Below are 16,171 nucleotides of genomic sequence, written 5' to 3' on the forward strand. Positions count from 1 at the left end.
GGCTTCTTTGCTGCTCCTCCTTCTACCTGTCTCACTCTGAGGAGGAGGAGCCAATTACCTTCTTACACTCCCACCACATATGATAAAAGGTACCGACTTTTTCTTTACATTTACAACACTTATTATCAGACTTATACATCTTTGCTAGTTTAACTGGGGTGAAATGCCATCTATACATCATTTTTAACATGTTTTCTTTTATTGATGTGCATGCCGTAAATTTCATTCCTTCCTTCCAAAGTTTCTCCCAGTCTTCTAACATAATGTTATGTCCAAAGTCTTTTGCCCAATGAATCACCACCGACTTCACTTCTTCATCCTTCAGGTTCCATTCCAACAGCATCTTGTACATTTTAGCAAGTATTTTAAAGTCATTGTTTAACATTTCGATTTCAAATTTTGATTTAGTCTCGCTAAAGCCTGTCTTTTTCATGTCGCTCTTAAACATTTCATTAATTTGGTGATACTGCAACCAATTATTTACATATTCTTTCACCTCTTCATATGGTTTTAGTTTCCATTTAGAGCCGTCGTTTTTAAGTAATGTCTCATATGTTGTCCAGTTTCGGCTCATGTTTGCCTTTTTTAAACTGATTATTTCTGTTGGTGATAACCACCAAGGTGTTTTTCTTTCCAATAAATTTTTGTATCTGTCCCAAACTTCATAGAGAGACTTCCGGAATATGTGGTTTCCAAAACTTCTTTGTACCTTTATCTTATCATACCATAAGTATGCATGCCAACCAAATCTATTATTGTGACCTTCCAGGTCCAACAGATCTGTTTTCTTCAACAATATCCATTCCTTTAACCAACAGAGACAAGCTGCTTCATAGTACAGTTTCAAGTCTGGCAGAGAAAATCCTCCTCTTTCTTTGATATCAATTAACAACTTAAATCTTATTCTGGGTTTTTCCCCCTGCCAGACAAATCTTGAGATTCTTTTTTGCCATTCTTTGAAAACAGCTGGGGGGTCTTCTAACAGTTCTCAGGACCCTTAATAAACTACAGCTCTCAGGATTCTTTGGGGGAAGCCATGGCTGTTTAAAGTGCTAGCGTAGTGTTTTAAATGTATGGCATGAATGTGGCCTGAGTTGGCATCTGGGTGTGTTGCAGGTTCTAATTCCTGTGTTTGCTTCTCTGTTATGCTGTCTGTTATTGATGGTAGTAAGCTGTTACTGGCTGAGTTGTGAGTTTCTCTTTGTCAGAGCAAAATAAATGCAGTTGTGTCATAGGGCTTGTTTGCAGAGTTGGAGCCTGTTCACAAGCCCCAAGGCACCCAGAGAAACCTATGAGGCATGTACCAAATTATTTCATCTCCTCTGAGCCAGATTGTATCTTAAGGCCCTCCTACCATTTTGGTTGGCCAGCGTATTTGGAAATCAGAACAGCTTCTACCAGTAGTGTCCAGTTAGAAGTGAGCTAAGGGTTCTAACTAGAAACCACTAGCAAGAAGATATGTTGGCTCCAAGGAGGGGAGGTAGGCAAGAAATGGTGATGCCTCTTCCTTGGTGCAAGAAGAAAAGGCAGGCAATGACGGAAGAACGAGAAGTACAGCTGCTGCAGCCTGAAGAATTGGGGGGGGGCGACATATGAGCGCTCCATCCCATTTGTGTGGAATGGAGGTCTCATAAACCTGTCTGGTAGAGTGAAAAGGAGTGACAGTATTGAACTAAACAACTTAAACAAATTAAAATTACTCCTGTGACTTTCTGTAGTTTGCCAGATCTTGCTGGAACACCCATGAAAACATCTTGTTTCTATGGTAACTCCAGCAAACGCAGCCAAGTGGATGAACTACAAGGAGCCAAAAGGGACATTTTAATAAATTCCAATAGGTGCTGAAAGGCCAGAAGCTTAAAAAATAAAAACACCCTTAAAAGGAGTCACAAATGTAAAAAAAATAATACAAAACCATACAATTTCTATTCAGAAATCTGTTTATTTACCAGGATGCACCTTAACCACAAGAGGCATGAGGATCAAAAATAGCAGGAAGAATAATCTGACATTCTTCAGTCCCATGGAAATGTCATGCGCAGGCCCTGCATCTTCTCACGATAAACACGGTCAAAGTGTTCATTCTGTGCCACAGTCAGGTGGTTCTTCCAGTCCCCAGAGATACCTGGAATAACACAAGAGGGCATGAAATCACTTTGCAACCACAAAAAGACCCACTAAAATTACTTCAACTAAAATCAGGACCCCATTTCGTCTTGCTCAGGACTTGCCCTTCCACTGGACAAAGCAAGGCAGCTGCCTCAGGTGGCTTTTTTTTAGGAATAGCAGGACCTGCTCCCTGGCTATTCTTCGCAGGCCCTCCCTCAACTGGTACCCCAGTAGTAGTCATGCTTCCATGTTGATGGCCTAGACTTACTTAGCTGCATTTTCATAAAGCTTCACAAGTAAGAATGGGCAAATCTGCCAATTTTGGTTTTCTCCTTTTCTCTCTTTGTTCAAATCTTCAATTCAGTTCTCTACATTTTCACACCGGTTTGCAATTTTTATTTTTTTAAAAAACAATCTTCCCATGAAAATCGATCAACATTTTAATACAAATCTCTCCCAATATACACATTTTTGTATGCAATTTTACACAATGCACACATTTTTGCAAGTCATTTTCCCTATTATGATCCATTTTCACATGTTATTGTCACTAATATATGCTTTTACTTGCCTACATTACGCTAACAGTTTCATTTTTGCACTGATCAGTTGTGTGGAAAATAGCATGCAAAATTCAGAGAAGTATGAATTTCAAAGAACTGTTGATTTTCAGTACAGGAAAGTATGATATTAGTAGGGTTACTCAATGTGAACTGAATCAAATTTCTTCCCCACCACTACTCACTCTCTCTCTCTCTCTCTCCTCACACACACACACACACACTTTTCATAGGTTGCACAAGCCACGGCCTTTGTTTATCACAGGGTATTTTGTTACCTTTCCTCATGAGCTTTCCTTTTGTGTGATCATAATAGGTATCTGAAAATTGAGTAAAGTTGGACATGTTGTTGTCTTTCATCTTGTGGAAGGAGGCATTTTCCACCACAGAGTCGATTTGCTGACTGTTGAGCTCTTTACCAATAAAATGACAAATCCTTCTCACACTTTCTCGTAGGTCCTGCAGAAGGGAAAAGCAAATGAATGAATTCTCATATTGACACTGCCATAGGGAGATCTGCCCTTTGAGAAAGAAGAATAAAGAGGCCATTTTGCAGGGAGCATTTAGCAAGAATGATTCAAGGCTACCTCAAATTCAGTACAGGACCCAGGAAATACTGGAGACAGCTCTGAATCTGAAGACGTTGAATTAAGTACAGAGCAGCAGATTGTAGGTCGCACCTGGTCTGTTGTAGAACAAAGGGATGCCATCGTGCATTGGCCTTAAGTCATTTTTATTTTATTTTAAATATATTGGAGAAGAAGCAAGGAACTCTGAACTCAAAATAGAAATGTTGGAGAAATCAATTGAAAATGGACTATCAAACTGTTTCATTCTATCTGCTCATTCAAACCCCCATTGCAGCACAGACTTGCTGTGAGCACTATTCACCTTAGTTCTCTACAAAGGACACTTTCCTTTTTAAACACACATACTTTGTATATAGATACATAAATTGCTTTGAAGTATGTTGCTAATATATTAATTGATGCATAAAGGTGCCACATCAGAAGTGTTATTATGTGTTTAAAGGATTGTACTGCAATCCTAACCATGTCTACTCAGAAGTAAATCCCACATAATTCAGAGATGCTCATCCACACGTGTATGGTTTTAGGGGGCAGATTAAGGATGAAATCCTATTGTAATTTCCCCCCTATAACATTTTAAAGACCAAAGGAACACATCAATCACTATTGTTCTTTTCACAAGGAAATAAATAATCTCTTCTGAAAATTGGTAGTGTTATCACTGCTCCACAGGTTTTTATTAAAAAAAGAGAGGAGAGAACCATCTGGATTTGACTGCCCTTTCTTACCACCTTAAATGTTTCTTTCAATAGTGAAATTAAATTTAAAAATCCTTTACATCCCCACCACCTTCCAAGTTTTCTGCACTTACAGCATAACTAAACTGCCCCTCCTAAACATGTGAGAGAAACAAGACAGGATAGCAACTTTATACTGAATTGTGAAATCAAGGTAGCAAGAATTGCTTTAATCCTATCCCCACTTACCTGATGGTGAGCCCCACTGAATTCAGTAAGACTTACTTCTGAAAGGGCATGTTTAGGTTTGCAGTGACAGGTGGATTTGTGATGGGCCATTAGTCATGCCATGAGCTTTGTCTCTAAGGTGTCACAAGGCTCTTGACTAAGAGGGCTGCCTGTTCCATTAATTTTGAAAGGGAGCATGCAGGGAAGATAAACTGATTTGCAAATATCTGGATAGCTGTGATGGTAGTGTTTGTTAAAAATGCATATATTTCTGCATCAGCAAACAATGAAACAGAGCATAGGCTTATGCAGAACCAATCAACTGCAACTGGACAGAAAGCACCAGATAAAAGTAAGAACGACTTAGGAATTTGTACCTCTCTAACTCAGATTCACCTTGCCAATTGTAGAAGATTTTTTTTTAGAACAAAAATAAAATAAAATGGCAAAATGATATGTTACATGACATAAAGTTGGAGACACAACCTAGAAGTGTGAATATTGTCAAGGCTGGGCCAATACCTGCTGTAGTTCTTCATAGGTGATGATGAAGAAGTTGGATCTGTCCTTCATCTCCATCCAGTTTTTCACATGCTCAAACCAGGAACCATAAGACACTTGAAGAGCAAAGTGGAATGTAAACAGTTTCAGAGGTGAGAGGAAAGACATGGAGGATACACCAGTGAGGAACCTACAAAAGGCCTTTATTCACCCAATTGGGTAGAAGGTAGGTAAAGGACCCCTGGACAGTTAAGTCCAGTCAAAGGCGACTATGGGGTGTGGCGCTTATCTTGCTTCAGGCTGAGGGAGCCAGCATTTGTCTACAGACAGCTTTCTGGGTCATGAGGCCAGCATGACTAAACCACTTCTGGTATAACAGGACATAATAACGGAAGACAGAGTGCATGGAAACACCGTTTACCTTCCCACCGCCATGGTACCTATTTACAAAAGCAGGGAACAACTAATCCCAGCACCACCCAGATACAACTAAGCCCAGCACCACCTAGCGACTGGGTTGTCTAATTATTCTATTTACATAGACAAGAGATCTACCGGTAATATTGTCTACGACACTGGAGCCAGGGATTCACAATATCCCCTCCCTACATGTTGCAGGCATTCCAATTCCCCCTTTAATGACATTCATTACTTTTTTTTAGAAAATGAGGTGAGTACTGCGGGACCTTTTCCCATTCCACCCCCCTTCCCACCTATCTCACTAGGAATTGTACTTCTCTGATACAACTAAAGGAAATCTGTCAGGAATGCTTTGATGGTGTTTCCTGCTTGGCAGGGGGTTGGACTGGATGGCCCTTGTGGTCTCTTCCAACTCTATGATTCTATGAAATGAGAGGAAAGGGCAGGAAAGAGCCTTGATAACATAGTGAACAGTGAGGTAGAACAAATGAGACAGGCTAATTTCCCTCTTTCCCTACCACTCCCACTCAGGAACTCCTCCATGTACTCTTCCAAAGTTCCAGGGTCCTTCACTATTTTCAAGCCCTTGCTGAAATGATAGTATGAGATCATCACATCTTTGGGATTACGCACAGTATAGATAACCTGGAAGAGAGGGAGGGGACATATTTAGGGAAGGCAACAGGAGCGGCCTTAACTATAGACAGACTGAGGCAGCTTAGGTGGGTCTCATGAAAATGAAGCAAAGTGTTGTTTAATTTACTGTTGTTTTGTTTTGTTTGTTTGTTTATTAAATTTCTATACCATCCTTATACCCTCAGGAGCTTGTAGGAATTAGTGTTTGGTGATGTGTGTTTTTCTGCCACACCTCAGGCAGCAAATTGTCTTCCTCTATCCTTGATTTGGGCAGGGGTTATCTCCCCACCCTTTTTGGGTCAGATACTTGCCTTGACTAGGGTCATAGGTGAAGTGTTTGAAACACTGAGCAGGTCATGCTGCCTAATAGAGCCGAAAAAATGAGCCAAAAGAAAGTTTGATGTGTCAATTATTCCTCTCTTACCTTGGCCTTGGAGTGCAGGAAGGACTTGGGGAAAATGTGGAAAGGCAGGTGAGATGCCAGGAGCCTGGGTGGAGGAGATTTCAAGGCACGCTGTAGGCCTGGAATACTGTCTATCCAAGGTGTCCGTTCCCACAATGGTAAACTCTGAACCCAGGAGGGGTCCCCATCACACCAGATTAAGCCCAGGATCTCCTGCATCCAATGGGTACCTAGAGGAATGTCAGGTAGTTTTCTCAACCACTCTTGATTATGCAATAAACACATTTCCTTCATCTTGTTCCCTCTCCCCTTTCATGGCTCAATAGCACCAGTCTGCCCCATGCAAAATCAATTGAAAGGATAATAAAAACTTGGAATGATTTTTTGTGAACAGCAAGTTACTCAGCACTCTCCTACACAGGCAAGATTACAAAAATTCATGTCTAGTTTAACATGGTGAATCAAACTGAATGATGAGGGTGGAGCAGGTGAGGATATCAGCAGTGTGACTAATCTATAGCAGACATATGACTTAGCTTTCTATATACAATCAGCATTCATGGATGACTTGTTTCTCACACCTGCAGGAGGCACATCTCTAGAATCTTCCTGTTAAAATGTAGCAGATCAGCTTTATACTCGATCAAACATGTGATCCAGCTATTCCAGTATTGAAGAACAGATATTCCACAAGAGGGCGTAATTAAGCCTCAGATTCTTTAAGCGGCCCTGCATTTGAAGAAGAATACGACCTGCTTCTGCTGCATTCAGTGATAAGAACTTTGTCTGCTTAATCAGGAATCCAAAACAGCTTTATACAGAGGGGGACGCGGAGGGATGACGGGAGAGAAAATGGGAAACGAAATGATTGATTAAAGTTGGCTGTGGAAGTTTTGGATGGAATATCTGAAATTCTTGGACCTTTTTTCCTTAAGCATCTTTCTCTTAGGCAAGGGTGTATCTTCCTGATCTTTTTATAGGTCAGCTATACCTTAATTGGTTTTTTTTAAAAAAAAATTTTAAATAATTTTTATTAAACAGCAAAATCATACACATAACTCAACAAAACACATGACAATTTCAGAACACAAAAAACACACACGCTTCTATATACAACCCATACATAATTTAACAATACTAAAAGAAGAGTCCTAAAAGGGGGTCAAAGACAAACCAAAAAGGAATAAAGAGGGAATGGGAAAGGGGAGGAGAGGGGAGAGGGAGAAGGGAGGGGAAGGAGAAGGAGAAGAGGAAAAAGAAGAAATAAGAAATCTACATTAAAATTACAACTTACAACATTAATACACAGTATAGGTCAGCTATACTTTAATTGTTAAGGTACCCCCAAGTAAGGAGGTTTATCATGGTGGTGTTAATGCAGTCCCCATTTTCAGGTGCTGTGTACCTGAAAAATCTATGATGCAGGCCACCCGCTTATATGTCCGGTGTTTTGAATAACGAGTTTAAGATGCATTCGTCAGTTGCATGGTGCTCCTGGTAGAGTGGAATGTTACACACAGCCTTTAGTCATGACAGGACCATAATAATTGGTTTTTAAGTGAAACTCTTTTATTTCTTGATCTGAGTTGGTCCCCCCCCAAAAGCTGTGTCTTAACATACAAAGACTGTAGAAGATATGAAGCACCTAAAATGGATACAGGGAGAGATTACCTATTTTATTGTTTAATATTTCTGAAATATGACATCATCATCTTTGGATGAACTATATAGTTCCCATTGTCTTAAAAAAGCAAACAATATTTTACAGGATTCATCTCATCCTGGATATAGTCTGTTTGCACTGTTGCCTTCAGTCAAGAGATACAGAACAATTAAATCAAGAACAAACAGGCTAAAAATAGTTTTTTATCCAAGAGCTATAACTATTTAAAATGCTGTAACCAAATGATATGATCTTTGGGGAGTCGCAATGGATGGAATGTATGTGAATGTGTGGTTGTAAATGTATAAATGCGTATATGAGGCTGTAAATGTGGGATGGCATTCAATTTCGTTTTACAATGTACAATTACAATAAAGTATCTATCTATCTATCTATCTATCTATCTATCTTTCTTTGCATCTTTGAAACACAATTTACTCCAAGTTTAAAATTACCTAAATGCACCACTAACCTGACTTGGGGTAAGTAACACACACTATATCATCATCCAACATTTGGAATTCATTTTCAGCATAGTGGAGTGTTTCTTCTGAGTAGTAGTCCACTACGGGTAAACTGATTCCCTTGTATGTGAAAGAAGTCATTGATGACACTGAAAAACTGTAAAGATGTTATCATCATCATCATCATCATTAATTAAATTTGTATATAGCCAAAGATAAGTGCGGTTCGCCACACAAAAATACAAAATACGTAATAAGCAAAAACAAAGCAGTAACCCCCCTCACAAACACATGTTGTTATTCATTAGAACATATTTATCAAGATATATGAGAGAGTTAGTTTTGATACCGCATCCTTTGGGACCTCCAAGTAGGACCATCACCTTTCGCATTGGGCAGTGTTGTGGGTGGCCTCTGAGAATTTGCATCAGGACCCCCCAAAGAATCAGTGTAAAACATGGGAGTTTTTATGAACCAAAGAATCTACATTTGGCTCTATGGGACTTGGAGGTTCTGAGTAACAATAAATAAACCTTTGAAACAACCCCCTCCTTTTATAGCCCTAAAGGATCCATCCCCAACCCACCTTAGAATTCAGCCTGTACCATACTTACAACCACTGGCTGCTTCTGATCTTTCCTTCTTCTGGTCTCTTCCTTTCCCTTGTTCTGACAGCAGTATGGCAAGGTGAGATGAACAATGTTCACAATGTGCTTTGATATGCAGTTAATGATTTACAGCATTTTATTATTCTGTGTGACTGAAAACATTCCTGGGGGAAGCTTACTTTGGAACAAAGCTGACAGACCGTGTCTAAAAGACTGAAATATACTCGGAGTCAAGTGTGAATTTCATGCTCTTTATTCAGCTCATAGTAGTGAGGAATGACGTTCCCCCAAAACGTTTGCTTTATATACACTATTTACACAATGGGCCCCACATGATTGGCTAATTCCGGGATACTCCTGTATGCCAATCGGAGTGTGGATTCACTTCCACCTGGAGCTGGATTGGGTGGCTCCTGCGGACCAATCAGACTGCTGCAATCTCAATCATATTGTTCTGGGACCAGTCAGACTTCTGCAATCTCAATTCTATTGTTCTAGGACTAATCAGACTGCTGCATTTTGGATCCTATTCAACTCAGTACATAACAAAGACACAACTCAAAAGGAAAAGGGAATGGACAGGGGAGGAGGAAGAAACAAAATTCAAGTGCCAGCTCAAAAGCAAAATGAGGCACTGGAGTGTCCCATCTCTCCCTCTGCTGCAGCCAATTATAGAATTTCTTGATTCAGCATTTACTGTAATTTTAAATCCATGCTTGTTCCAATCTGGAAATCAGACAGACGGGAATCAGGCAATTGTTCTTTAAGGAAAGAAAAGGGAGCCTAACAGTAGGAAGCAGGAATTGTCTTTTTAGGTATATACGAAGTTTTCTTGAGGACTTTGCTAGCTCACACAGGAAACCTCTACAGAAAGCCCAGAAGAACCAACCAGGACTGACAATTACAAAGAACACCCCCCCCCCGCCACCAAAAGGTGGTTTTCATACATTGCATCATGACACATAATCCGAGAGGTTGTTTGCGGACAGCACATTCAGAGGAAGCTCCACAGAAACTCATCAACCGTTTTGCCCAAGCCTGCATGAAATTTGGCCTTGTTATCAGCCTGACAGAGACCAACACCTTGGGTCAGGATGTTGCCAGCACTCCATGCATCCGCATTGGTGGCTACATGCTTGAGGCGGTAGACCATTTTGTCCACCTAGGTTCCACCATAACCAGAAATCTCTCCATTGTTACTGAACCGGACAAGCCTAAGGGCAGCTCTGGCAATGGCTCACCTCTCCAAAAGGGTGTGGGAGAGAGAATGTGGGGCTAACCTCCAATACGAAGATGAAGATCAAGAGGATTTTGGGTACCAAATGGCAGGACAGAATTCTAAACAAAGATGTGTTCTCCCAAGCTCACATTCCCAGCATGTTTGCACTTTCTGTCTCAGTGATGTCTACACTGGCTTAGTTGCATCCCACAGAAGGGAAGATGACAGAATCCCCAAGGCTGTGCTCTTCTCCTCTATTGCAGTTAGTGAGAGAGAGAGAAAGTTATATAACGCTGTCTCTTCTCCAGTGTTTGAGGAGATGCAGCCATTACAGTCAAGCCATTCGCGCATGAAACAAAATGGAGAATGCATTAAGACACCTCCCATGTGAACAGAGTTAACCGATCGCACAAGAGCTACTGGGGAACATTCCAGAACACGTAGCAATGCATTTAAGCATTCCCAATTTCTGTCAGTTAAAATCACTGTATTTGATACTGCTCCCCTGTACACCTGCTCCTCTCTGGCCTCCTTTCCCCCACCCAGCCACTGCCTTCAGCATGCCAGGGCATCCTCAGGCTGCCTCCAGTCACCTCAGGCAGTGATGGAGGAGGAAGCAGCAGCAGGGGGCGCAGAGGAGGAGGTGGAGGAGGCGGCGGCGGCAGCAGCAGGGAAGCCATTTTGTTTTGCCTCAAGTAGCAAAATGCCCCAGGGCAGCCCTGCATCCTACGCACACAACCCAATATCCCAACCGTCAGTTATCACGCTACAAAACAGTGTGCGATATTTCAACTTCTTCCCATACTGAAGAATTGCGACCATCAGAAACTTTTGTCCCTTAATTATTTCTGGGGAGCAAACGGGGGGGGGGGGGGGGGTGAAATTGTATTGCTGCACATGCTCAGTAGAGAGTCGAAGCCTGCGGCATCTGCCATTAAGGGCAGTAAACTTGCTGTGGAAAAAGATGAGGTGGGACTTTGCGGCCTTCCTCCTGTAAAGCTCCGAAGCCTTTCAGACCAGGTAAGTAGACATACTGTAAGTGTTATGTATTGAAGTTCTCACCCTAGGCCACTAGGGGTGTGTGTATATAGTTCATTCTGCTGCAGTTTTCACTCAGGTCCGCATATGCAAAGGAGGGATTGTAAAGTGACGTTCAGGGATTGGTTAACTACAGAAAGTTGTTACTGTTGCTTTGTAGCTGAGTTCTATATAAGCAGGCTGCTGAGGCCTTCAGCTCACTTCTGTTCCAGCCTGAGAATAAACAAGAGCTGTTTGGAAATCACTGTGTCGTCTGCTGTGTCCACCCACAACTTAACAGTAAGTTTTCTTACAAAATTTGAAAGCATTTAGGAAGTGCCCCCCGATAGCTATTCCTCATCTGTTTATGGTGTTGTGTTTGCTTATAAAGGGTGTTACCGTGCGCTGTTCTGGTTCGCCAGAAGCGGCTTAGTCATGCTGACCACATGACCCGGAAGCTGTATGCCGGCTCCCTTGGCCAATAAAGCAAGATGAGTGCCACAACCCCAGAATCATCCGCAACTGGACCTAACGGTCAGGGGTCCCTTTACCTTAACTCCTGTTGAACTCAGTGGAACTTACTTCTGAGTAGGGGTGGGGTGGGGAATAAAATCTAGTTCACATTCAAAGGTAAACCTACCTAATCCACACTTTCCAAAACAATATGCAAAGTTAATATGATACCAATCACTTCAAATTCAGCGTTCTCCAGTTTTTGCAATGAAGTTATCTGGTGACGTAATGTAGTGAAATAACTTACACTACTGTTTTTTTTGCTCAGTAATTTTATTTGCAAACATGTGTATATTAAGGGAACTTGCATACAATGTGTATAGTAGAAATTTTAAACAAATGCTGGTGAATTTGCATGAGGACTTAAAAAAAATTACAACGGATTTGTGGATAGATAAAAAATGAATTTAAGATTGGGAAAATGAGGAACTGACAACAGATTCACCATCCCTACTTCTGAGTGGACATTAGTATAGGATTGCACTGTAAAACTGCCCATTCTAAACACACTTAAAATCCAGATAAATGGGCTAGGATTCCATTCTTCCTAAGGAATATATCCCACTGAAACTTCTTACATGTGGGACTTCCTCAGATGTTTCTTGTTCCTTCTGTAAGTCATCCCCTCCGTGTTCTCGCTTCATGCACTCATAGCTCATTGCTCTTGACAGAGGCAGGAGCTCACCTTTGACTTATTTGCATTCGGATCTCATCAGTGACACGCAGGGGAAGTTAGGGGTTGGTTCCCATATCGTAATGTGACTTTTGTTTCTGGTGAAGCCATGTATCGATATCTCTGGTGGTTTCACTGCAGATAATGTACATGCAGGTTCTGCTAGCCCAGCATTTGTTGTAAGAAAGTTCACTTACCCAAAGACAAGGAATTAGTACCCCAACCTCACTATATTCACCACAGATTCAGATATCCAAAAGCCAGACTTGTGTGTAGTATGGTAAAGAAATAAGCAGCCTTCAACAAGCCTTACTTTGTGTGTTTTGCTGGTCCGTGGCAGCTGTTTTGCCAGAAACCATGGTGGGAGGCAAGGTTAGAGATCAGACAAATAAAAGAGCATTTTTTTCCTTCCTTGTTTGCCTTTTGCACGGATTTTCTGTGTTGTTTTTCCTGTCATTTTGGGATAAAATTCTGCAGTTGGGAATGCGTTGCAAATCTCCCCAGAGGAATAAATGGAAATTGTAGCTTTGTTATGTGAACGCTTGCCTAACAATTTCTTGAGAACACATGGCAGTTGGATAACACGACCTGGAAGTACTGTAGTCCTAGCCAGTCTATTACACAAAAGGCATCCCACCAACAACTGGACAGGAGTGAAGACTCGTGTTCTTGAAGTTTGAGAGGACCAGGTGGGGATCTGCACCTTCTTACAGTGCCCTTTTCACCATCCCACCCCCCACCCCGCATCTTGCATTGGAAGGGGTTAATTAGCTAACCTATATATATTCACCTGAATGTATTGTTAGTCCAGTGAATGTATTAAGTATAAAAGAACTTCTTAAGCTTTTCTGTATGAAACTGCTCTGTAAAGCTGTGAACTTTGATCTGCATTGTACTTCTCTCTGGCAAGCTTTGCCTTACTACGTGTCTGGAGGATAACAATAGACCTTGTGCAGAGAGGAACTGTTGCCTAGGTCAAGAGATAGGGTGGCCTTGCTGGAGTGCACCATGAACCAACTCTGGTTAAATGTCATTTTGCCTTATATGTACAACAGGAAATGTTCCTTATAGGACAAGAGGAAGTTTTCTGGGGTAGGAAGAGAGCCCAGAGAACTGTCTATAAGAACTGTCTGAAAATTGACTAGTTTTGTACTTGCTTGGATGTCTGAACACCGCAAGTACCTCTGCATGCAGAATAATAAATCTTTCTCTCTCTGAAGCCAGAAGCCTCAGGTGTTTTCTGCTTCCATGTTTTCTCACCGGGCGCAACAATGGGAACCCGTAGGGGCAAATAAGGCTCCATTTCGTGGTGCATTGGCCGGGAACCCTTCGCCGTTCCCCGGGATTGAGAAAACAGGGAGTCCGAGGCGTCGCTGCACAGCGAAAAAGGCTCTCCTGGTCTGGCGTTTGCTGGCCCCAAGCGCGCTTCCCTGCCTGTTTGTGGGAAGGGACCTGCTCACCTGGCTGGAGAGCCAAACTGCACCGTGGCGACGGGAGGAAAGAGACAAGCGGCCGCAGGGGGGAAGGGAAGTAAGATCTGCAGAGGACAGGTAAGCTCCACAGGGGGAGCAGCTTACCAGGGAAGGGGAAAGCGCAGGATGTGATCGATCCTGCAACGGCAGTGAGCCAGAGGGCCGCCGTTAAAATCCGGTAGTGTGCAAGTAGAGTTGCCACCGGAGCCTGGCCGTGAGCCACAGGGGGCTGCCAGGGAGGAGCTAGCAGAGAGCAAAAGAGTGCCGTTGGCTGTGGGGAAAAAGAAGGGGGGTGCCCTCTCTGAGGAGAGAGAAGGGGGTTTAAGAATTTTTCTGTGATTTTACTCTGTGCATGGTGAATGGTGTATGTGGACACTCCAGTGAATGGTGCTGAGACGCGGGGGTTTAGAACCCCTAAGCGAAGCGATTTGTGGCCCTTTTGGTGCATTTCTTAGTGAGGCAACTCTGTCTAAGTCACCAACTGGGTGCGAAGAAAGGCGTGTGCACGTTGTAAATGTTAGGTGGAAGGAGTGTCCCAGGTTGAACCTGAGCTAGCTGAGATAGGGAATTGGAATTTTTGTTGCTGTGTAAAATTTATGACTTGTAATAATTTTATGAACCTGTTGAATATTTCCCTTCAGTATGTGTGTGTGTTGTATGAGTTCTGTGTCTGCAGTGCCTGTGCGTGTGTGTTGGTCCCTGTTTGAGGCTTGCATTTCATTCTGGAAAGGTGGGGCAGAAAGCAGCCCTAAAATGTGTGTTCCCAAAATTGTTTCATTTCTTGCTGCATTGCCAATGAAGTCTGGGAAGTCTGTTTTTTCCCTGTATATGTGGCTGCACAATTTGTATTTGTTGTTTTGTTTTGTTGTCCCTTCAAGGAATCTGTTTGAACCCCAGGGTTTGGTGAGTGTGTTTGGAAATTGTTTGTGTGCCAAGGTATGTGCCTTCAATAGAATGGGCTGTAAAAGTATTTCTCTGCAATGTTTAGGTGAATGTGAAAGTTTCTTAGCATGAAAGGAGGGCTGCTCTTGCAATCAGGAATGTTTGTTTTTAAAGCTGGTACAGTCTTATTTTGTTTCTAATTGACCTTTGGTAAAGCAATGAGAGTGGGGAGATGGACAGAAACAGAGAGAAGCCTTAGTTTAAACAGCAAGGATTTTTTCTCTTTGCAGCAGTGAATTTTGCAAAGGAAGGGAATTTGCCTCCCACAAAGGGGGGGGGGGAGAAGATTATGAGAAAGAAGATTATGTCTTCTGAGCAGTTGATTGTTTCCAACCGAAGTTGATTAGAGGGGAAGTTTTATTTTATATCCCAGGTTTTTAAGTTTTTCAGGGAAGGTTTTGAAACAGAAGAAATGGCTTCTTGGCAGAATGTATTTGGGAATGTAGATGTAGGTTTGTGGGATGTAGAATGAAGGAGAAGAGAATGTTGAAGTAGAATGGGAAGGGGCTCGTGGTTAGCAACTGACAGTGTAGCCCTGACAGTGTAAGTTAGGATTTGGAGTAAGTTTGAACCTCAGGAGGAAAAGGGGGCAGAAATTTTTGGAATGATTGGAAGAAAAATTGAAGATAAAGTGAAGGTATACATATCATAGAATCATAGAGTTGGAAGGGACCCAAGGATCATCTAGTCCAACCCCCCTGCCCCAGCAGGAAAAAATATTGAAGGCAATACACCACCTCCCATGCCAAGGTTGCAGAGCACATCTAGGGGGGTGAATCCATTGTCCAAACCATGGAGAGGACCGCCATGGAAGCATGAGACAATGAGAGAGGCCTGAAGATGGCTCTGATTCGAGGTGGTATATATAGTAAGCCTTCAAAGATGTTTTAAAAAGACCAAGAGCTGTCTCTATTGCCTTGCCCATATTTGTTGTTACCTAAAAGAAACCTGAAAAATTGTCACTATTGAATGAGCACATCAAGGGTTCAACTCCATGTCCTAATGAAACACCGTTGTGAGGAGTTAGCAATTTTGCTAAGCTGGCCGCCACGTGTGAGATGATGAGAGTGACCTACCGATGGCTCTGACGTGAGCTAAATAGGCCAAGTTCTATTCTGTCTGACAAACCCAACTCTGTTAGAATTTGTTCCCTACTGCCCTGTTTCCACCCTAAGTCCTCTGAGGGTCAAAAATAGGTTGGTGGTGGTGAGTTAATTCTTGGACACAAGGTCCTGATAGGCTTGGTGAGGGTGGTAAGTAGAACATTAGGTACTGAGGATCAATGGCTGGTGCTTGGATGCAGGAAACAGAAGAGGAGGGAAAGTTAGTCTCTGATATGGCTGTTGGAACTGGTAATATAATTGGGATGGAGAAAGGAACATCAGAAAGAGAAGAAGACAGTAAGGAGAAAATAGCTATACCCAAACACCCTAGATCACTTGTACAATGTTATATTGGAGAGGATTAGTTGCTATG

General features: G+C 42.1%; 1 protein-coding gene across 1 annotated transcript; it reads right to left on the reverse strand.

Moving 5' to 3' along the window:
- Positions 1 to 1,922: 1,922 nt before the first annotated feature.
- Positions 1,923 to 8,954, reverse strand: LOC117051587 (bile salt sulfotransferase-like; the record flags this gene model as incomplete). The annotated part of the gene is made up of 7 exons (XM_033158127.1): positions 1,923 to 2,125; positions 2,948 to 3,128; positions 4,687 to 4,781; positions 5,604 to 5,730; positions 6,146 to 6,354; positions 8,260 to 8,408; positions 8,866 to 8,954. Coding segments are annotated over 7 exons (960 nt in total), but the record flags the coding sequence as incomplete, so codon positions are not given.
- Between the last annotated feature and the right edge of the window lie 7,217 nt (positions 8,955 to 16,171).

This window comes from Lacerta agilis, chromosome 8, assembly GCF_009819535.1.
Source record: "Lacerta agilis isolate rLacAgi1 chromosome 8, rLacAgi1.pri, whole genome shotgun sequence".
Classification (NCBI taxonomy): Eukaryota; Metazoa; Chordata; class Lepidosauria; order Squamata; family Lacertidae; genus Lacerta; species Lacerta agilis.